We start from the raw sequence: 25,491 nt of genomic DNA on the forward strand, positions 1-25,491 counted from the left end.
TTAGGCAGAGAGATGGATGTATCCAAAAAATCCCAAGTAATGTCAATGTTCCATGCCTCAACTTGACAAGGCATAGGACAATATTTAACAATATCCATGCAGTCACTGAACAGTATGGATCGAGAGCTTAATTTCTGGACAGTACAGTAGCAGCTGATATGGCATCAAACTAGGGTGCAGATAAATGTTATGGATCAAGTGCTGGATGGCTGGACAGTATGGTCAGTAGATGATCTGGCATCAAAACAGGTGTGGCTAGGGAGTAAGGATCAAGAGCTGGATGGCTGGATGGTATGGTCAGTAGATGATCTGGCATCGAAACAGGTATGGCTAGGGAGTAAGGTTCAAGAGCTAGATGGCTGGATGGTATGGTCAGTAGATGATCTGGCATCAAAACAAGTGTGGCTAAAGAGCAAGGATCAAGAGCTGGATGGCTGGATGGTATGGTCAGTAGATGATCTGGCATCAAAACAGGTGTGGCTAGAGAGTATGGATCAAGAGCTGGATGGCTGGACAGTATGGTCAGTTGATGATCTGGCATCAAAACAGGTGTGGCTAGAGAGTATGGATCAAGAGCTGGATGGCTGGACGGTATGGTCAGTAGACGATCTGTCATCAAAACAGGTGTGCCTAGAGAGTATGGATCAAGAGCTGGATGGCTGGACAGTATGGTCAGTTGATGATCTGGCATCAAAACAGGTGTGGCTAGAGAGTATGGATCAAGAGCTGGATGGCTGGACAGTATGGTCAGTTGATGATCTGGCATCAAAACAGGTGTGGCTAGAGAGTATGGATCAAGAGCTGGATGGCTGGACGGTATGGTCAGTTGATGATCTGGCATCAAAACAGGTGTGGCTAGAGAGTATGGATCAAGAGCTGGATGGCTGGATGGTACACTCAGCAACTGAGACGGCATCAAAACTGATGTGCTGCTAGACAGCACAGCTCATTCAAATCATTTATAAACCCTATATGCCTGATCTTACAAGTCCAAAGACCATGCTCAGACATGAGGGGTGACTTATGCAACCTGGGCTGCCTAATGATTTGGTGGAATCTCTGCCAAAGTATCAAAATTCTTGACTAAAACAATGATGGAAGGCATGAAAATGGTAATTCACATCATTTGTGAACCCCTTGTGCCAGAAGACTTGCATGCCTAAAGGCTATGCTCAGACATGCAGGGGACTTGCACATCCCAGCTGACTAGAACAGGGTGGAAACTTCCCCAAAGTATCGAAATTCTCCAAACGTAATGGTGTCCCCCCATACCAAGGCTGGTCAAAGATTAAGCATAATGGGATTGTTCAAAACATCAGTACTCTTGGTTCTTTGATCTTCCATGTCTCTCTGTTTCTTGCAATTTTCCTTAGAAATGTTAACCATAATGTATTCTCAAACCAACTGGCGCACATACATTATGTAGGCAACAATTTACACTTCAAATATACAAGACACGAGTCATAAGATTTTTCACTGGCTTGCATTGTTGCATTTATCTTACATGTTCATCATCGCTGATTATGAAACCACAAAGTTAGAAAAGAAACAATAAAGGATTGCATAGGTAACTGTAATACAAATGCCAGAGACACCCACTATATTGTGATAAAATAACTGTGTGCACAAACATGAACTTTAACAGGTTTTATTACAATGATGATTCGTAAAGCCAAGTGGTTAGACGATGCAGAAACTAATTCTACCTAGGTGAACAAATTCACATACTTATGGTCAAACTTAAAAAAATAATGAATAAAATAATCCTAAATACATCTGAAAATTACAAAACCCTCAATGGATGGGATGAAAAGTAGCACAAGTTAAGTGAACAATGTTGTCAATTCACAACCAAAAGCTTAAAACTCGCGTCAGTTATAGGTGGCAAGGGAGGTAATGGGCTAGAGTTATTAAAATGAGATATGGACACAGTCTTCTTTACATGTTATTTGCATGAAATACCAAGTAAGTATCATTCCTGATGGTAATGTTCTCTTCTTTGATGCCTCCAAACACACTAAAACAGCAGTCTAAATTTAAAATTGTGAGCCCATCCAACATTATAGTCATCAGTCTTTTCTAAATTTCTGATTTCAAACAATTTCTTGAAGCTGTAATATTTTTGTTTCCTGTTTCTGCCATTTTGGAATCCAATTCTTATTTGGAAGTTTCACTTTCTGCCTGCATTTTTGAGGTTTTACTGGCTTGATCAGTAGGGTCATCATATCTGTGGTCATTTTTATCACTTTTACAATAGGAGTGTGATACTGAGCTAATGATAAATCAGTTATCTAATATCATATTGCCTCCTAGCAACACTTTGCTGCCTTACAAATGATAAATGGCACTCTATTCAAGGCTTATCATGTGACTGAAGTATACGCTTAGGAAAACTGCAGAGACTACACATTTTTCTTTTAGTCGAAAATGTGAAAATGTTAATAAAACGGGTTTGGAAGTCATTTCACCCTCTTCAATTTGTTTTATATTTTCATTGAGACTATTACAGTTTGGTAATGTGTCCTGATTCCTAACCTCTCAACGAAGAAATATTATGGGATATATAATTATTTATAAGTAATAAGTTTATGATTATTGCTGGACGATTCCAAGTTTTGACATTTATGGGATTAGGACAATGCGAAAATTCAGACAGTTCAAGCACAGTGTCCAGTGCAAGTCAAAATGGCTGCTTGATGTATTTTGTTTTTTGCATAAAACAAGCAAAAGACATTTGGACATTAAATGGTTGTTGGTGCATTTGTATCGTAATAAAGGTAAAATATATGCAACTTATTCATTTTCTTGTGCCACTTTGTATTCAATTTCTTTACTGGAGACTGGACTTCACATCTATTTGTGCAAGCCCCACAAGGGTGCATCCAGGCTGAAACACAGTCAAGGTATGTGGTACAGAACTAAACTCAACGTGTGGCATCTATTATTTTCTTGTTAGACTTACATGACTGTGACCTCTGACCTTTAGAAATCCAAAATCATTAAGTTTTGTATTATCCTAAGAGCAAACCATCCACAAAGTTTAGTCAAAGAACTTACTTATAAACAAACATAACTCTGCAAAGCCAATTTTTCTCTGAGCCACAATAACCTTGATTTCTTACCTTTATACCTCAAAGCCAATAGGTCTCTTCATACCTCAAATGGAAGCCCAACACACACTTTGGTTATGGCACATTATCTAGAACTAAACTTATTATGCAAAAACCATTTTTCATATTTCAGTCACTTACCTTGACATATGACCTTTTCACATTAAAATCAATAAGATTCTTGCTTAACTAACATGTACGTCATCCACAAATTATGCTTAAGGTAAATGGTCGAGAACTTAAATTTCTGTGCAGAAATCATTTTTCTTCTGTCAGTGACCTTTTGACCCAAAACTGAAAGGCTTCTTCCTTTCCCAAGTGCATGCCATCCACAATGTGTTTCCAGGCCCTCGAAGTAGAACTGATCTTACAGTGCTGAAGCCATTTGCTTTCTTCCAGTGCCAGTGACCCTGACCTCTGTCCTTATGACCCACAAATTAATAGGTTTCTTCCTTACTCCAAGTGCAAGTCATTAACAAAGTTTGGTAAATGCAGATGGTGTGAACTACAGTTACCGTTCAGAATTTTTTCTTTTCTTGATCTTGACATTTTTACCCCCAAATCAATAACCTTCTTCTTTATCCCACTTCCAAGCCATCTACAAAGTTTGGTACATATATATATCTAATGAAGACCTCAAGTCTTTATCCCACTTCCAAGCCATCTACAAAGTTTGGTACATATATATATCTAATGAAGACCTCAAGTCTTTGGTAACAAACTGATGAACAATGGATGGACAACATCATTCTGGATAAAAAGTCAAAAACAAGTTTTCCACTTTGGTTGCTATGGAAGCCAAAACAGTCACAATCCTGGACAGAATGTTGGTAGAGCATCTCCAAAGGAACATTCCAACCATGTCAGACTTAAACTTGACCTGCAGCTTTTGAGAAGTTGAAGATATCAATGTGGACAGACATATACATTGGATAATGCAAGCTCAACACAATGCCACATTGCAAAACTAACCAAAAGTAAAACTCATCCAATTATAGGGAGTGGGATACAAAGTTACATGTTAGGTTTTACTTGTCAGCACATATGGATGGCAATTTTTAAATTGTCTGAAAGTAGGAAGATCACGTATCACAAATGCTCTACCTGCAAAGTGTATCCAATGTTTTCTTCTCATGAAGATACTCTCTGAGGTCATTAGCAGTGTGTCCTATCTTCTTGGATAAATCCTTCTCTTGTGCATCAAAGAAGGAGTCAATATCTGAGACAAGAAATCTAAGCCTCTCTCTTGTGTCTGTATACTGTTTCTTCCACTCATCTAGACTCAAATGCACTTGATGCAAATGGGAGTCAAATATATGGATGCACTTGTCCACAAAATGAAGGAGGAATCTATAATAAAAATGAAATATTCCTATACAGTGAGGAATCTATAATAAAAAAGAAATATTCCTATACAGTGAGGAATCTATAATAAAAATAAAATATTCTCATACAGTGAGGAATCTATAATAAAAATGAAATATTCCCATACAGTGAGGAATCTATAATAAAAATAAAATATTCCCATACAGTGAGGAATCTATAATAAAAAAGAAATATTCTAATACAGTGAATCTATAATAAAAATGAAATATTCTAATACAGTGAATCTATAATAAAAATGAAATATTCTCATACAGTGAGGAATCTATAATAAAAAAGAAATATTCTCATACAGTGAGGAATCTATAATAAAAAGAAATATTCTCATACAGTGAATCTATAATAAAAATGAATAATTCTCATACAGTGAGGAATCTATAATAAAAAAGAAAAATTCTCATACAGTGAATCTATAATAAAAATGAAATATTCTCATACAGTGAGGAATCTATAATAAAAATGAAATATTCTCATACAGTGAGGAATCTATAATAAAAATGAAATATTCTCATACAGTGAGGAATCTATAATAAAAAAGAAATATTCTCATACAGTGAAGTGTGCTTTTATCAAGTAAATAGCATATATTTCATCAAGTAGGTCAAAAACTCATGATCTTCACCCATTAGGTGAAAAACATCCAATATTCACTCAGAACAAGCAAATTTTCTATTCATTTTATACTCAGACATATTGGCCAAAGTGTAAAACAGATTGATCTAACAGACTTCTTGCAGTAATGTCAACTGTTTACCTCTTTTATTTTGTGTGTATTTGAAAAAAAATATCAGTAGCAACACAATTCTTCTATTGTTTCAAGTAAAAAAAGCACATTAAAAAAGTTCTTAAAAAATTAAGTACTCAGGAGGATTCAAACCTAGTACTTCAGTGTGACCGGTCACCATGTTGTCCACTATATAGACAACATAGCAGATGAAATTCTTTGGTCATAATGTTTTATGTCTATTGATTAGAATGACAAAATATTTTTGATAATGCCATCTAATACTAGAAAAACTAAAACCAACTAAAACCATTATATACCCAGCATCAGACAATTCTTGACTGAGATATTCCTATTGTTCTTATTGTAATGTAAGTAATGTTAAAGTCCAAAAGACATTTTATTCACAACATTGAGAGTGTTTTATTCAGTTTTTATTTAAATAACTGTACAAGACACATTTTTAAACAACTGTGCAACACAGGTTTTCCATATATCAGTTTTCTGGACATTTTCACTTCCAAACCTGAAGAATCATTTATTTTTTATTTACAATAACATTGTACCAGTTCTAAATAGAGTATAAATACAGGTATTTTATTGTTTACATAAATGTGAAATATATAAACTAATCCGCTATACAAGTTTCAAATTTTTTCCTTCCTATATTTTCACATGTATCCTTATACTTTCATATGTGAAAATATAAGAATTCCCATCATACCATGAGATGCTTGATTGTCTGTTCCTATAGAAATGATATCTGCAGCAACAAAAACAAACACTATGTGATCTAAAACAAATATGTTTCAGACATGGAAATTAACTTTTGCTGAAGAAATTTTACTCAGCACCATCTGTGTCTCATAGAAGTTAGTTTCCGTAACTTCATCCACACAAGTGTTAAACCCACTGTGATTCATTGCTGAATCGGGCTTGCTTTGCGGTCACATATGATCAAATAGTTTATAAAAATGACCAAAATTTAATTTACTGTGACAGATTAGGTCATCCAAATCCTACCATTTTCTTCAGTCACTGATATTTATATAATCAAGCTACAAAAAGTGAGGTGAATTTACACAAAGGGGGCTGGGGTGTTGTGCTAACAAGCAAGTTTAATCTTCTAAGCTTTAATTCAAAAAAGCATGTTTAGTATATAATCAAATAGAAAATTTTCTTTTCCTGAGTAAATGCCAGATAAATTTCATCTTGTGGTACCAAAATAATGTACTTCAACTCGTGAAGAAGTGTACTACATAAACAAAAGTTTTGTCTGTAGAGCACACAAACACTCTCCATATTGTAAAACTAAATCAGTGAAAAAGGAAAAGATCACCACTTGGATAAAGGTCACATAATATAACAAAGGTATAAAACATTCCGTACATTTCTAATCTGGTTTGCAGCAAATAATAGTAAATTAAATAATTTGAATAAGAAGTGCACTGACTGTGTAGCACACTGCAACTAAAACAAACAGTATGCAAGTTTTGTTCTAAAGCCACCAATGGACAAGTGGATAGCATCAGGTGAGACAGATAAAATGTAAAGCTAGCAGTCATAGTCTTAAGTCCAAACAGTGGGGATGTGATTTTCTTTCCCCTGGGCCAAACAGGCATGGGATCACTCATCTGGCTTATACTAACCTATGAGCCAAATAAAACACAATAAGCCATGTAATTCTGATTAAGAGGAATGGTTGTTAAAGAAACTAAGAATGATTTCTACAGAGACATCTAAAGCTCAACCATAGAACATGAGTACCACAAACTGCATATAAGATGCCATCCACGTTTAATATTTCTCTATTTAAATAACTGAAACTTTCTGAGCAGAAACTACTATTCTTCTTTCTGTCACAGTGGCACTGACCACTGACCTTTCGAAACCAAGATCTATAGGCTTCTTCCTATCCTAAAATATTTTTAACTGTAAATGATAGAGAACTGAAGTTATTTTGCAGAAAACAGCCTTTAAATCTGTGAGAATCAAATATTATGGTCTGGTTAAAAAAAAAATGTTATATTTGTGGATACTCTGTGAACTTCTCATTAAAAATTTATTTTACAGGTTTGTGGGATGATGTATCTCTATGAATGATTATACAGGTTTGTGGGATGATGTATCTCTATGAATACTTCTACAGGTTTGTGGGATGATGTATCTATATGAATGATTATACAGGTTTGTGGGATGATGTATCTCTATGAATGATTTTACAGGTTTGTGGGATGATGTATCTCTATGAATGATTATACTGTGATATTCATCCATTCATGACTAACAAATAATAGTAATTGGGTTGATTAGGCAAGCTATCAATTCAATCCATGTTGAAGTAATAGGGTTGATTAGGCAAGCTATCAACTCAATCCCTGTTGCAGTGATTGGGTTGATTAGGCAAACTGTCAAATCAACCCATACTGCAGTAATTGGTTTGATTAGGCAAGCTATCAACTCAAACCAAAACAAAACTTCAATCTTTTCAATAAATAAATAAATTTTTTGGGTGAAGTTAAGCTTTGCTCTCTTGGCTATCATAATATCACTGACACAGTGGTCAAAACAAAATCTACCATTATGGATCTGCCTGATCCTAAGCAGTTCTCTGTATGCTAACTTGATTCTGGTACCACGTAAGCTCTGCATGTGACTCACTGCCCCTTCGTCACTGAATAGACAGTAGTAGTTCTCAATGATATCTTTAAAGAGCATCACAGTGAGAAGCTGCTGTATCATCAAAGAAAACTGGCATCGTACCTGTATACCAGACAAATGCATGAAACCCCAGATTTATCTGTCAACCAATTCTCTATGAAGTAACTCAATTATGCCTTCACAAGTGGTATTTGATATTGCTCAGTTAAATGAATTCAAGGACAGTGGAGATGAACTATTATATAAGGTCTCGAGTGATTTTAGAAGATCTACCATAACTACATTTAAGCTAATTAATGTTGAGTGGATTATCTCCATACCTGACAATATACTACTTTGGATATATGTTATTAAAATGGGTTTCAAGAAAGTGGGAAAGATCTGATTTTTTTATTCAGCAATTAGTTAAATGTATTAAATACAATTACTGATAACAATGTACCCTTTTTATTCATAGAAAAACATTTGATTAAGACATGGTAATTACTTTCATACTAATATATCTGTTTAGTGAAGAACAGTGTCTAACAGTAGATACTACAATGCTTTCATAATCCATACATTATGTTGGTTATTCTCATAGATAAATAGCTACCAAAATTATTCAATGTTAAACAAGGCAAACTGATTATAGTCTTTTTTCTTCAACTTGAACTTTCATGTTTCTCAGATCATTGGATCGTACAGTTTTAATGAGTATTTTATTATTATAAATGGATTCAATAGGTGCTTTGTGTAGTAAAGAAGGATAGAAACCAAGAGTTGTTGTGTGGGTTTAATGCCAATTTTCGGCATATGATAGGCTATACATAACAACTAGTATATCTGAAGGAGGAAGAACCCAGAAAAACCCTGGGAAGTACCACCATGAATTTGAATATTTGACAGCAGTATGAAATACTGATGACAGAATCAACCATTATCACAAAAAAACAGCATGCACTATTTGACAAAACTTGGCCAATTACTTTCCTTGCAAGAAATTTGTAATGAGTTATTGCACTGTCATAGCTTAATTTCAGCAGTAAATTTTAACTTTGAGAAATTAACACTGAAATATGGAATTAGAAAAGCATGAAAAGGAACAAAGATGACTTCTGTGGCAAAATTAATGAACTAATTGTTGACAGTAATGATGCAGAGTCCTGTAATGACCCAAGCAGTTAGGATATTTACAAAATTTGAGCTGGAGATTTCTCTTGAAATAGAAGGGTCTTCAACAGCTCAACTTACAGCAGCCTATTTATTGCATGCAAGTCAAGTCCAAATGCAAACAACATACAAACTGATCTGCCAGCATATTATGTTCTACTGATTACTCCTTCAAAGACCTAGAATTGCTGGCACATTATGTGACTCCAGATCTCTGTGCAGATGCAGCTGGATTTGACTTAATCGCAATATAATATTTGGTATGTAAAATATTTGGTCCTTCATGGCAAGAGAACAGCGTGTTTTTTAGTCTGGCTCAGTAAATACAGATGCATTTTATTTTAGGCAATGTGGTTTTATGACAAGTGACAACTTCAAGTACTACAACTGATATGATGGCTTTCATGTCTGAAGAACATCAAAATGAAGGCACTTCCATCATGATTCAAATGAAAACACAGCTGCAATCAATAAAAATCCACAAAAATGTAAAGTTTTCTACATGAACATTAGTAACACTGAACAAGTTGCAAGTTACAAATGGAAGAAAATTATTTTTTCTACATGCAACAGTATAAGCACTGTACTTGCTAACTTGTAGTCTGGAGTGGGAAGAGGGTGGAATTTTTAATTAAAAGTTGGAGGTAATACAATTGATTGGTTCTAACAGTCACTTTAATTTACAGGAATTTCAGATTTAGGGATAGCAAATTTTCAAGTAAACTATGTTTCAAGGGGAGGTAATGGACAAAAGTTCCTGCCCTTCAGGATGAACAGAATAAGACACTGTCTTTTAGTAGGGCTGCATTCACGAGGTAGATGGGTAATATTCCTAATGTAGTGTGATTGGATAACGTATTTGATGGAAAAAAACAGTGATAAGATACTAATTACTGATTAAAATATCTAAATAAAACTTCCTGCCTTTACGTAATATAAAAATAATTTCAAAAAACCAGCTAGTTTATCAAGCTAAGTATTTTTAATGACTGTAGCTCTATCAATACCACTGCAGTTCTATTTCTTTCTCATCTAATTAGTCTAATTCATTTTATTTCATTTAACAGTTCCAAAACAATACTCAAAATCTAATATAGATCAGAGAATGTTTAATTTCATATTACAGTGTTTGCCCCCTTGAATGGCCCTCTGACAAGCATTCATATTACTCTCCCTCTCCTCTGTTAAAAGGTGCATTTGGGTAGAATTCATGTTTTATCCAAACATAATCAAAGATAATCACATCAGGAATTTCGGTAGTTACAAATCATTTTTTATCATGACAATACTGTTACTTGACAGATTTGACAGACTAAACAATTAACAAATAAGGGAAGGGGATAAAGAATTTTTTTTAATAATTATGTTCTGCTCCTCCTTTGCTGGAAAGCCTCCCCCCACTCCCAAATATTTTGACTTCCTTGTCTGTCCATATATTTTATATCATCAAGTAAAAAGATTCTGTCCTCGATTAACAAAATATTTCAGCATAAAGGAAAATCCACTTCCCAACCCATCTCCATTTTACAATGATGATCCTATTATAACACTGTCCCTGTTAATGTTTTGAAACACGGAGTGTGGGCTTACCACTGAAAAAAAAATATTTCTTAAAGAAAACTCTGTCAAAGTTTTGTTATAGAAGGGGCTGGGTTTATCGAGAGTTAATAGACTTTAAATGATGTGTATTTTGAATGAGGATTTATGTTAAAACATACCTGTAACTCCTCATAACAAGAATGTCTTGCCCTAGAGGTAACAGGTTGCCAATACTATCCATTACTTTTGCAAATCGTGGTGTGATGCACTTTTTATTCTCCTGCATATGCAAGGCCTCTTTTGTTGACATCTTGTACACCTGGGTGACCTCAAAATTGGGCCAGCATTTCTTTAACTTGTCTATTGTATCCTCCCACACCTTTTGTCTCTCTTTGACTGGCACCTGTAACATATAACATCAATACTCACTTCCAAGTCCACCTGAACTGTAAACAACAGTTCCTGATCTGCTTTTGCAAAATGTACCAGCAGATCTGAGTCTATGTTGTTTGCTTTTTTGATTAGTTCTAACAAACTGTACAGACACAGTTCTGCAATCAAATTATTGGACAGTCGATCATTTTGAAGATAGATAAGACTTATGAGTATATACTGATTGTGAAAGGGTAAGTAAATTGCTATTTTCAATTTCTGTGTCACCTTCAAGGGAGATAACTAAAGATCATAATTTTTATCCAACGCCTTCATGACAGGTACAAGTCTTTTTTCTGTACAACTTCCCTATGAACAAATTAGGTAACGCACCCCTTTGGTTATGTAATATTATGCAAAATTCGCAACAAACGTACTATGTTAGCAAGCTAAGTTTTTTAGTGACTGTAGCATTATCAATGCCACTGCACTTTCTATTTCTATTTTGTTAAGTCTAATTCATGGCAACTTCATTGAATGCATACCTGCTAGAACATGTTGTCACTAGTTTTTACTCCTGACCACCAGCCTCCCCCTCTCAAAGCATTTCAATAATCATGTGAAAAAGACAAGACAGAGACCTGTCCTGACCCTAAACTGGAGTCTGTATAAATAGTAAACAGTCATCCTTAATGCACATGGAAATTTGTCATAAGGGGAATTTTATATAGTTGATTGTCATCAAGGCAATCACAGATAAACAACCCAAAAAATGCAAATTACTTGATTGACATCAAGAGTGATTTTGTGTCACCAGTCCTCTGAACACAGCTGAGGAAAAAAGCCCATTAGGAAAATTTACATGTGTTAAGTACACAAAGTGTAATATCCCAATCTGTTTCAAGTTAGGTATATCAAAGAGACATAGAAGTGTAGTATTTCACATCAGTACCAATTTTAAATGAAATGCATGAAACTAATTTCATGAGAGAAAACTTGTGAATGCAAAAATGAAAAAAAAGTCACAAGATTTATTATTTCCACAGATTATTTAAATCACTGACACAGGTAAGTGTTAAGTCCTTTGAACAACACTGTAGCAGAGACCATCAGGCAAATTTGCATAAGTACTGAGGAAATTCCCAAATCGATGAAATTACAAAAAATCAAATAAATGCATGTTGAAGAACAAAAGTGCTGAGCACAAGCTGTCATTTTCAAACCTGCATGATGGACACTTCCTCAAAGTAATGCTGATGCAGAAAGATAGTTTTCTATGCTGTTAAACATTAAAGAAGATCTTTGGGGAAATTAGAATAACAATACCATCCTGAGTGGAATGATGAACACAGCTGAAATCTGCATTACCTTCTAACTCCCTACTAAACTATTGAGCTCAGCAAAAGACTGTATCTAATTAAGACTGTATTCTATAGATTTTAAAGACAGAAACTTTGTGTATCTTTTTGTTTAGCTCATTTTTTTTTAATAATGTGAGTGGCACATTTACGTTTATGCGTGTAGTGATGATATTTGACAATGCAAAAGCTACCAACTATTTTCTGTTTGTAATTCTATTAAATGCTTTAAAGAAAACATAAATTGTTTTTTTAAATAAAACTTTGAGTTTCGATACATTTTTTATCAGTTTAAACATACAGTCAAACCTGGCCATCTCGATTATATCTACATAACTGGGTCCCGAGATATCAGAGTTTAGTTGACAAATCTACTGTAGAACAATGATTATGCATCTGAAGTACAAATAATGAGGAGTTTTGTTTTTAAAAAAACATGCCATTTCTAATGCACAATAAAAATAATAATTCAGTCATGCCAGGTTGTAGAAAAAAAAATTGGGGGTATTTTAAATGAGATTAAGTAACAAGTCACAATTTTTACAACACTTAAGTTACTGTAACAGTGTACTACACCATTACAGTAACTTGACCTTTATTCCTTTCTCTTAGACCTCTTAGGTTTACTGGAACATGCCAACGAACAAGTCGTAGTTTTAAGATTAATTATTGCTTTATAAGTATTCAGTTTTACTTTAGTAACAAGTGTTGTGATTTCATAACTTTACCGACATAATTCAGAATTCAGACTCCAGCTGTACATAGCAGACAATACAAAAAGAAAAGTGTTGTTAATAAATTACTTGTGTGTACATGTATGTGTATACATGTATGCATACAAGTATGTGCACTTTCTGAAATAAAGGTACAATATGTGCTCTGTTTTCTCTTTAATTCCACAGCCGATTTATATTTTGCAGTGAACATATCATAGTTTTAATATTCCTCAATAAATAAAATTCCATTACCCCCGAAGAAATAAAATATACAAATTTATCTAAACCTAACCACCCTAATGTATGCGAAATGGATTTGCTTATGTCATTGCCAATGGGAAAGAAATATATGATATACATGTATCTACAGCTGCCATGAATCTAACTACATATATTATTTAACTGATATCTGGCCATCAGCTTAATTGAAAGACATCTCACAAAGAAGTTTATGATTTGTTCACATTTTTATTTTTTTTATCAATAGCCTCATCCTCATGGCAGCCTCAGCCAAACAATATTTTTCTCATGAAGACCAAATCTAGGCCAATTTAAATACATGTACATGTAGGACTGTACTTTCTTAAAGAATTGTTCTTTGTCACTGTTGACTTGTGACTAGTAGCAAAATGTAACTGACCAAAATTGAGTGTGAAAATCAATTGTTTTTGATGATCATTTCTTGTAAAACTTTCTCGAAATGGACATTAAAAGTTGCACTTCATTGAAATAAGTGGGTCCACATTTTACTTCAAACCAAAACATATTCTCAACACAGGGGTCAAGACTAGGGGCTAAAAATTAGCATAACAATGAAGGAATTTTTTTGGAACCGGACCAAAATGCTCAACATGCATAGGTGCATGAGATAACCAAGGTTGAGATAAGTGGTTTGACTGTACCTGCCACAAGACTATGTCACATGAAAAGCACTATTTTTGACCCCAAACTCCCTGATAAGGTCATGTTTCAAAACACAATATTTTAAATAATCTTATGGGGAAGAAAACATTTTTTTTACCAGCACATGCATATCTTAAGCATGTAGTCTGTATAAAAAATAAACAGTCCAGTTTTCAGCTCAAGTAAAACTATCCTCAGTGCAGGGAATATAGTTGATTATCATTGAGTCAACTAAAAGGTAACATGGTCAGAGATCAGCAACCACCACTGCATAGATCAATTAACTGGCTGAGAATAACTAGGATGATGCCATGTCAAGTCCTTAGAACATTGCTGTTGAAAAACCCATTAGGCAAATAGGTAATGTAAGGTAAATCAAACAACCCAACATGTTTGCATTAGGTATAGTCATCGAGATGTATGCTGAAGAATAAGAGTTATTACACATAACTACCTTGAATAAGAATTTTTATGTCATCAATATTAAAGATTATGACAAATTTGTGACCAGCAGAAACACTTGTTTGAATTTTGACTCCACATATAATACGCAAAAGACAAGTTTTTTGGTAGTTGGAATAGTCTACAAGTATGGTTCATTGTTTTTATAGCAAAATATTGAAATGTAGTTTTAATGTAGGAAAAGATGAGCAGTCTGCAAAGTAAGCAGAATTAAGCAAATCTAATTCTAATTAGAATGGGATACCCATTTCAAAAAGTAATAAACCCAAAATTCCTAATACCACCTAAATTGACAACAGGCAATCAAACCAGCTAATATCAACTAAATTGACAACAGGCAATCATACTGGTTAGTGTCACCTGAATTGACAACAGGCAATCAAACCAGCTAATATCAACTAAATTGACAACAGGCAATCATACTGGTTAGTGTCACCTAAATTGACAACAGGCAATCAAACCAGCTAATATCAACTAAAGTGACAAAAGGCAATCAAACCAGCTAATATCAACTAAATTGACAACAGGCAATCATACAGGATAGTGTTATCTGAATTGATGACAGGTAATCAAACCAGCTAATATAAACTGAATTGACAACAGGCAATCATACTGGTTAGTGTCACCTGAATTGACAACAGGCAATCAAACCAGCTAATATCAACTGAATTGACAACAGGCAATCACACTGGACAGTGTCCCCAGAATTGACAACAGGCATTCATATTGGCTAATATTACATGAATTGACAACTGGTAATCATGCTGGCTAATATCACTTGAACTGAAAACTGGCAACTATCCTGCCTTATATCAGCTTAATTGACAACAGGATATCATACTGGCACTGGCTAATATCACTTTAATTGACAACAGGCAATCGTACTGGCTAATTTATTCTGAACTGACAACTGGCAATTGTACTGGCTAGTACAACACTTGAACTGAAAACTGGCAACTTTCCTGCCTTACACCACCTTAATTGACAAGATATCATACTGGCTAATAACATCTAAACTGACAGCTGGCAACCATGCTGGCTAATATCGCTTGAATTGACAACAGGCAATCAATCATGCTGCCTTAAACAACCTAACTGACAACCAGCAATCACTGTGCTTAATATCAAATGAACTGAAAATCAGCACAGTTTGGGTTGAAATAAATATGCATGAGTGCAGAGTTGAGAATTAGATTATACAAATAAAATCAGCACTGTTTGGGTTGAAATAAGTCTGCATGAATGCAGAGTAGAGAATTAGATTACACAAATAAATAAGAACAAGTTATATACAGGATGGCTTCCATGTCATTTAAAATGAGGATGGGTTTAGTAAAATCTTTCTTGACATCTCAGGTATGTGCTAGAAGTTTGTACAAAGGGATGAAATAGGTTTATTATCAAGCCTCGACTAGTACTAGTAGAGTTATGTATAATACAGATCCTATAACTACCTCATCCCATTTGTTACAGATGAAAAGGGCACATTCTGATCTGTATATTTTCTGTTCCTCAAGGGCCTTCCTATACACCTTCTGCATCAGGTCCTGAAGCTGGAAAAATATTGAGCTGAATATTAATATAAATTCAAACTCAGATATCATCAATCTCTTATTAAATGTAGCCAGATCTTGCATCCAGCCACATGTCCAATTCCATATTGGTAATATTTCCTGAGTAAAAGACTGTAAGATCTGAGCAAATCCTGTAAAATCATATTTACTCTCAAAGTTATCCATGAGCAAATCCTGTAAAATCAGATTTACTCTCAAAGCTGCTTGCAAGTGCTTAGATCTACTTTCCTTCTGCATAACTGTATCTTGCAATTTGCCAACTACTGAATTGATTCTGTAGTTTGTTGTATGGCAAATGCTATGTCAGCTATTATTTTATATTCTATTTATAAACTTGCTACATTACATCATTCCAACCGCTGTTTTCATACAGATTGACTTTGCAATAATGCAAATACTAAGTTTCATCCGTGTTGTCTTTGTTGTCCAACTCATGCTGCCATCCGTTGTCATATTGGGCTACTAGAGTATTAGCATGGCATTAGATAGAATTATCTATGATCAAAGAGAGAGAGAGAAAGAAAGAGAGAGAGAATGCACCAAAACTTGCATATTTCATTAAGTTATTTTAATTATATACATGTATCCTGGGTTGATGAGTGTGTTTTGGGACAGTCTTAGGGTCCTTCCTTCAGCAAGTATCAATAATGGAAAAAACTCTACTGATCTTGCTAATAAATACACAGTGTAGAATTTTACTGATCACTGTCTTTATTTTGTTTGATTTTATATCTGCCTACATGCATCCTGGGTAGCTGAGGGAACACTGATAACATGACATGCCCCCTCCATGCTGACAATGATCATGGCAGAAAAGTTATTGCTTTACCTCTTTTCCAAATGGGACTTGATAAAGATTTTAAAAATATGTATAAAAAAGCTACAAACTATTGTGTATATGAGTTAATTAATAAATTTATTTTTCTTCACAATGTCTCTAAAGGCAGGAGCTGTGGAGGTTCTATGGTTGACTTGATGGACTCATGACCAAATGGGAGTGTATTTAAATCCTACCATTGAATCATCCCAGATAGGCCACAGTGGACTCATGACCAAATGGGAGTGTATTCAAATCCTACCACTGGATCAGCCCAGATTGGCCACAGTGGACTCATGACCAAAAGGGAGTGTATTCAAATCCTAACACTGGATCAGCCCAGATTGGCCACAGTGGACTCATGACCAAATGGGAGTGTATTCAAATCCTACCATTGGATCAGCCCAGATTGGCCACAGTGGACTCATGACCAAATGGGAGTGTATTCAAATCCTACCATTGGATCAGCCCAGATTGGCCACAGTGGACTCATGACCAAATGGGAGTGTATTCAAATCCTACCAATGGATCAGCCCAGATAGGCCACAGTGGACTCATGACCAAATGGGAGTGTATTCAAATCCTAACACTGGATCAGCCCAGATTGGCCACAGTGGACTCATGACCAAATGGGAGTGTATTCAAATCCTACCACTGGATCAGCGCAAATAGGCCACAGTGGACTCATGACCAAATGTGAGTGTATTCAAATCCTACCACTGGATCAGCACTGTTAGGCCACAGTGGACTCACGACCAAATGGGAGTGTATTCAAATCCTACCACTGGATCAGCCCAAATTAGCCAGTCATGTCTTTTGACAAAGCACATTACTCTAACTGACAGATCACTAGGTAAGTTACTTGTGTTACTGAGCCATAATGAACCAAACTAATCTCTAAAAATTCAAGTCCAAACATGAGTGTGTACTGTGTATCACAGGAAATTGTTTTGTAAAAGATAACTGTGATGTAATAACAAATGCTGTTTTCAACTTATCCAGAATTAAAATTAGTGCCTTGATCACCAGGATGTTTCAGATAGAAATACTAGTAAATTCCAGGAACTGATGTCCCTTATTTTTCATTAGAAGCAGATGAGTGGAGTTTTGTTGAGGAAAATGTTACGTAACATTCATAACATCCTGAATTTGCAGACACGATTTGCAGTTCAAAGATTTTGACTGATACATGTTCTGAGCAGAAAGATACCATTCATGGAACATTAAAAATATCATTATATCAAATTGTCTTTGATTGCTGATCCATGAAAGTGTCAAAAAAATAATTTGATGACGTAAATTTCAAAGGTTGTTTCTTGTTGAACAGAAAATAATATCACTGACTAAACTTAATTTAAAGAGGCCCCGAGTGGCCGAGTGGTTTAAAGCGCTCTCCATTACGGATCATTACCATCTCACCTCTATCTGCATGGGTTCGAGTCTCCGATTTGGCCAATGTGGGTATGTGAGTAAGCTTGCCAGTAGCTTCTTGTGGGTCGGTGGTTCTTTCTGGGGTTTTCCTGGGTTCTTCCTCCACCATTAATACTGGCCGCCATGTATAGCCTATCGTGTGCTGAAAAATGGCGTTAAACCATACAACAACAACAACATAATTCAAAACTGACAGATCTAGTTCACACTTTGATGGACAATCAAAAGAGGTTTCACCGACTAAGCTTGTAATAGCTCAACTGCCTGAAGGCCATACTGCTCACAGTTAAGTGGTTAAATGGGGGTAGAGAAAGGTGATTTAATCCTTTAGTGAACAATTGTACAGTAAATTTCAAAGATCAATTTCTCAATAAAGATGTTTGTTATTTTATAACTTTTTTGTTTTATTGGTAGGCATATGTAATCCTAAATCAAGCAATTATAATTATTATTCTCAGTTTTACGACTGAAAGAGCACTACTCACCATAGTACGCACATGCATAAAAATTACAAAAACAGCAACCCAACTAAGAAGGTTACAACTTTTACTACAAAAAAGAAGAAGCTATTCAACTGGCTGTAGTATGACAGTAGCCAAAAGCATCATAAAAAACCCATGCTGTAATGACTAGATCTAAAAAAATTTGGAAATCTGCATAAGTGATTCATGATGCCTGTAATGATTATGCAAATTCAGTGAAAGTGGAAATACAGCTAAGGAAAGGAAGATAGTGACACTGTTAGATAAAGCATCCTAAGCTCTCTTCATACCAAGACCCATCTTTGCTAGCCAAGGTTCCAATGTGTTAATCCTATCTATACCTTGGCGGATAGATCAGATATTTCAGTGCTTCAGGTCTGTGAATTTATTAAATGCAGCAGCAAGCCACCACATCCAATCAAAATCATGTTGTTCTATCTTGTATATAATCATACTTTCAATGCTAAACCAACCGAGTATCTTTCTAAGGACAATTGCCTCCACCATTTTTGGCCAATGTACAATGCAACGCTGTTACATATTGGTTAACTGGCATTATAACATATGGGAGACAACTCATGAAATCAAAATCCAGTTGATGTTGTTTGGACAAAGCACTGAAATATATTATCAATTCATCCAAGGCGTAGATTGGGTTAACATATCAGAACCTTAGTAAGTGAAGATGACCTAGACCAACAGAGACATTATGGCAAATTCACTGAAACATAACATCATACAAAGTCACGTTTTGCTGCACTTTTGACCTACATTACCAAAAAGCAACATGTTGATGGCTTTTTACACTGCTGATCCTCAGAGATACACCCCACTCTGGGTCCTTCTGCAATAAGCTTCTTAAAGCCACACACGACAGTGTTTACTTCCATGGGATAGAACTTAAGTGTTTGTCACATGACAATGACTTGCCAACCAGTGCAGTACAGTGTGCATGGATTATTCATGCAAACATACATTATAGATTCAATGGCTACATGATTTTTAATGTATTCATTATGTTTGTGCCTAAAACTAATTCAAAATGCCCGGTTGCGCACCCAGTCACATTATCCTGACACCAGGCCGACCAGTCCTAACACTAAACTCTTAATGCTGAGGGCCTAGAAAGGCAGCTGTTAGTACCATTTTCAGAAGTCTCTGATATGACTCTGACGGGATTCAAAACCCCCAACCTCCCACATCCGAGGTGGCTGCTCTAACCACTATGCCACTGAAGCAACAGTTTGGTAAATATCACACAGACCCTCTGATCACTCATTACAGTCAGTCAAAATTGTAGGATGCGTTATGACGTTGAATATTATGACAATAAATCTTGTTCATCTGGGTATGTCAGAAGTGGAAGGGAAAATAAAACAGATATCTGTATCAATGTCAAATTTGGTGTGGCAACATCATGACAGGTGATAGGGATATACTGCAGTAGAATTCAATTGCTCAGCCATACTATACTCAGTTTTGCCATCTGCGGATGTTTGGGATAGGAATTTATGTTGGAGTGAAGCTTTGCTGTATCTGTCTGACAAATGGCAATGTGACAGATCTCATCCTCATTTGGATTTGTCATATTCTCAGTTCCACTCACTGTTTGGTTCCCATCTAAGTCATTTCCCAACTCTCATGCATTGCTCTTGTCTTTGAATATGTCACATCACGAGACACTAACTGGATCATATTCTTGGTATCCAACTGGATCATGTCTTGCATCGCCAACTGGATAATATTCTGTGTCAACTGGGTAATGTTCTAAGTAATGACTGGGTCTGAGTCACTGAAAGAGTTGTGGTGAGTCACCACTCCTTCAATATTGATACAAATAGAGACAAAGTAATGAGAGAAGAGTGACTTTCAATAACAGTCTGTATTTTAACACTGGTTAACAAGACCTCCCTACCTTCTTAGTGGCACCTGAAGCTCCCTTGATGAAAGAAAGTCTTTAACCTTTCAAGGTCCTTAATTCTGGATACCAATAGCAAAATTACTGGGGTAAAACATATGGTTTTCTGTTACCACTTGATGACACCTATGCAGGGATTAAAACAGTTTTCAAAGAACATACTATATACTGTAAACAGTACATTCATGTGTGCCTAAAATTAATTCAAAATGTCTGGTTGCTCAACAGAAAATTTATGGATACCTGGTTACAACAGTGATAATAAATGAGTAACATTATATCTGAAATGGACCTGAAGACAATATTTATGATGTAAAATACCAACAATCAAGCCATGGTGCAGTCTCATGAAGATAAACCACTCCGTTGGTCTAGTGGTTACAGCGCCCACCTCAGATGAGGAAGGTTGCAGGTTTGATCCCCCGGCCAAGTCATACCAAAGACTTATAAAAATGGTACTAACAGCTGCCTCGCTTGGCACTCAGCACTAAAAGGTTAGTTTTAGGACTGGTAAGCCTGTGTCAGGGAAATATGACTGGGTCGGACATTATGCTACATATTTGCAGCATGATGCCCCCCAGTGCTAGACAACATAATAAACTGCCACACTGCAGACATCATAGCAGTATGACTGAACAATTGTTAAAGCTATGTTAAAAATCCAAATCACATCACACCTCAGTATAAAACAGTCCGTGGCCTAAGTGCCTCTAAATCATTTAGAAATCTAAAAATCAAATTCTAAGTCATTATTAATACAAAGCTTGATGTAAAATTTTCTTGAATACTGAAATTCGGTTGAAATTAATTGGGCTGAAATGAAAACAACATCTAGTCCAAATGCAAACAGCACAGACCCAGTCATATCATCACATAATGACTACAGATCAAGGTCTCTGCAGTTTAAAAAGTAAAACAAACAACACAGACCCTGATTTGCCAGCACATTAAGGGATGGAAAATCAGGGTCTACATTGTTTGCAGATGGACCAATCTTCTAAACAAGCATATATGGTAGGTGGGTCTAAAAATCAGGGTCTACAAATTCACAAAGAAAGCTTACAATCGAATCCAGCTAAAGCCTTATCAATATTAAGTTACCTATAACATTTGGATGAAATTCAATAAAAGAATAATTCTTTGCAAACAATGGAATCCAATAATAGTTAAAGGGGTTGTTTTTTGGAATGAAAGTGGGATAGTCATATGGATGGAAGGATTGACCGATGGGAAAAAACAGGCCCAATTTAATGGCCCCATTTTCTACAATATTTGTCATCATCTATCACTGCCTCCCACTATTGCTCATTTGGAGCAAAATGGAAATGTAAACGAAAGTCAGGTTTTCCAAAAGTAAGCAATCAGTTTTGGTGGGTCTCTCCATATATTTAAACCCAAAGACATAAACACACACACAATAAACAAATTTTGTTAAACCATACTTTTACCAACCCGTTGTTGAACACCACCAGCATTAGTACTATTAATAAGGTAGATAAACGTATACGCCTCTAAGATGAAGTCCAACACTAAATCTGTCATCTCCTGTGTATCCCCTATTCCTGGACTGTCCACAATTACAAGGCCACTCTGTAAAACAAAAACAAAAAAGTAGAAATGTGTTCACCAAAACATGTAGGTCCCATTTGTGCCTAAGAAACTGACCTGAATAAAAAACTGAACTAGACAGATGGAAAAGGGTAACACTATATGTGCACCTGATCCAATTATACTAATGTTCGGATATAACAAGTACCATACCAATATTCTGAGATTTCAAAACCAAAACGTCATAACTGTGAAAATTGGGAAAAACGGTTATGAACGCACCATGTTCAAATGTCTTTTTTTTTTCTTATTTCATGGATTGAGAAAAGAATCTTTTAGTTAGTGTTCCACATTTAAATGTAATCATGCTGTATGCATGACCATGTTACACCAAACACTGATGATAAATCAGTGCATTTAGGTGACCTATTTATTCACATGTTTTTCTTAGTTTAGCCACTTATCAGGTTTACTATCAACAAGTACTTCAGTTCAGAATTCTTGAATTTGGTTAATTTAATATTCTGGACTGTCACCAAGAACTTGTTGTGACCAAGAAATTGTGCACTTTGAATGATCTAGTGAATGTGTGTGAAACAGAAATAAAGTGTGAAGAAAAAATGAATTTCTCCACAATCTGATAAAATATAACAAGTTCTAGGACGAGGTGAAGAGTAGCAAAAATGGTCAAAAATATTAATTATTTTTAGTCATTCCAAGAAATAATAAGTAAACACATTCTCTTTTGATCCCAAAAACTTTTGGGTTTAATAGAACCAACAGGTTTTACAATATTGCATCAGAAATAATGAACCAGTGAGACACAATCATTCCTCATGGAATGCATGACCTCAGAAGTACAGCTGGATGCTACCATGTGATCCTGTCAGTGTACATGATAGGCTATCCAACTATGGTATGGTTCAGCACATTATCATAATGACACACAACTAGATCATCAGTGACCAACAAGTACAAGGAAATCAATTAGGCTCAGTTACTAAAGTGTCAGACTTGCAATCCAAGGGTCATGGGTTTAATACCCGCCCAAGCCAGCCAGGGTTAGCTGCCTCACTGTATCCTTTTGAAAGGACACCTAGCTCCCACTCCTGGGAATGCTACAGCCAACAATGTGTTAAAGATGCAATGAAAGCCCACAACCCATAAACTAGCGTTTATAAAAATCAATTATACTTCTCCCAAAACAAGTACAGGAGAGCTGTCTTGAAAGACTGTCCCTTCTGCCCAATCTATAATGGTCTCTCAAGACAAGTGATATCTCATGACAGGTTTTACTACAGTGAGACTTTTCCCTTGTACTATTACACTTGCATTTTTAAAAAGTCTTCTTGATTCTGTGAAAATGAAATGAAAAATATAATGTGCAAAAAAGTAGTTGCCACACATATAAAGAAAAGCCTAAGTTTGTTATATTTAAATGAAAGAAAATATAAAATGTTTAGTAAAATATATTTCCAGCCTGTCATGACCACGCAAAAGAAATATACATATATATGTACATCCAAGAAATTTCTGCATTATAGCAAACATCATTATAAACAAATTAATACTGGAACACATCTTTAAATGGCACTATGTTTTCAACATTCAGAAAATGCACTTTAAATGATCTAGTTATTGTGTGTGAAACAGAAATAAAGTGGGAAGAAAAAATGAATTTCTCCACAACCTCACACAAGAAAACAAGTTCTAAGAACAGGTGAGTGTAGCAAGATATTAGAATTTAAAGGATCGGAATGATTATATGTGTGTTTATTTGTAGTAAAACAGACTAGAAATATATCTACTGAAATAATAATAAATAAAAGAGGCACAACATTAAAAAAAAGTAATTTAACCTGTAACTCCACTTTTCTGACTCCATGAAAGATATCTAAATATTTACTGAATACTAAATAAGAGATTAGAATATGAAGACAAAGATACATCTTTCTTGTAATATTACCCCATCGAAAAAAATGGTATCAAATATTACCCCATCTAAAAAATGGTATCAAATGTTACCCTATCTGAAAATGGTATCAAATATTACCCTATCTGAAAATAGTATCAAATATTACCCCATCTGAAAATGTTATCAAGTTTAACTTTTTTGTATCTATATAAGTATACTCTTAAAAATCTGACAACATACATCAATCCCCGATATAGATGAATCTAGCAAACCAAGAATATCTGTATTTTAGTCTGCCTGATTACCATATTTTATACAAGTAATGTTCATCATATCTTTATCTCTGTCAATTGCATCATGCTTTATATTTTTGGCAGAAGTAGTTTGTCTTCCTGGAGATCTGACAAGGCTTTTGCCTTTACTATTGTTACAACAACTACCACCACTACAAACTACTACAACTACTACTATTACTCTAGATTTTATTTTCATACAGAGTGAAGATGTAATAAACTGAACAGTATTCATATTATGAACAAAAGATACACTACATTAAATATGTGTTTGAATCCAATAAAATTAAGCAGTTCATAAAAAAATCAACAACAAAAAACAGCTATATGTATACAATATTATTTTGGGTGAGAAAGAATGTTTAATATTTGCGGTTAAAAGCAGCAAGGGTTGAACACAATTTAATATCATTAAGTAAGCTATTCCTCCTGAAAATACAAACGTAAAATTCCATCAAAATAGCTCCATCTTATGTTTTGGGATACTTAGTTGATTTTCTAGTAAATGAGCACATGATTCAACAATACACTTCTGAAAATGGAGTAAAAGAACTCAGAAAATATGGTGCCAGGCTGTTTTGAACATGAGACTGAGTCATTGTTTTTTTTTAAAATGTGTGACTGAGTGTTGAACATTCTTCATCCAAAGAAGTTCTAGACACATTCTTTTGCAGGCCTTCAATGAGTTTGAAATGACAAGATGAACAGTCTTGCCAAATATTGGAACAATAATCAAAATGAAACAACTGTATGAAGAAATTCTTGATTTTGGTTTTAAAAACGAACATTTCTTTTCAAATTAAATAATCTGAATGCAGTCCTGCTACATGCAGAGTTAGTTTGTTTGCTCCATTATGAGTGTCATCAAGTGTGACTCCTAAATGTTTTTCATACGAGCTTGTCATCTTACTATACAGAAAGATCCTTTGCATTTTCGTTACTTGTGAGCAGTGCCAGTTACATCAAACCTTGCTTGTTTGAGAATTTATGCAAATATTATTGTTGTTACTATAAGCTGAAAAGTTTGAAATTTTGGAATTTAGCTTACAGGACCCGACTGTGTTATAGATCAAACCATTTATAACCAACCAAATCAGTTAGCTAAGAAAATGATGCATATACCAAAACTAGAT

The 25,491-nt window shown here is 35.0% G+C and overlaps 1 protein-coding gene across 2 annotated transcripts in view; it reads right to left on the minus strand.

Moving 5' to 3' along the window:
• LOC149808224 (uncharacterized) overlaps nucleotides 1–25,491 on the minus strand; it is an 80,578-nt gene that overhangs the window by 36,560 nt on the left and 18,527 nt on the right. For both annotated transcript variants that reach the window (XM_089975109.1, XM_089975118.1), the window contains 4 exons: nucleotides 22,055–22,192; nucleotides 15,835–15,933; nucleotides 10,749–10,972; nucleotides 4,215–4,460 (listed from right to left, as the gene is read on the minus strand). In XM_089975109.1, coding sequence (XP_089831235.1) covers nucleotides 4,215–4,460; nucleotides 10,749–10,972; nucleotides 15,835–15,933; nucleotides 22,055–22,192 — 707 coding nt within the window. The remainder of the gene's footprint in view (nucleotides 1–4,214; nucleotides 4,461–10,748; nucleotides 10,973–15,834; nucleotides 15,934–22,054; nucleotides 22,193–25,491) is intronic.

Source organism: Sinohyriopsis cumingii, chromosome 1 (assembly GCF_028554795.1).
Source record: "Sinohyriopsis cumingii isolate HCF-2022 chromosome 1, ASM2855479v2, whole genome shotgun sequence".
Classification (NCBI taxonomy): Eukaryota; Metazoa; Mollusca; class Bivalvia; order Unionida; family Unionidae; genus Sinohyriopsis; species Sinohyriopsis cumingii.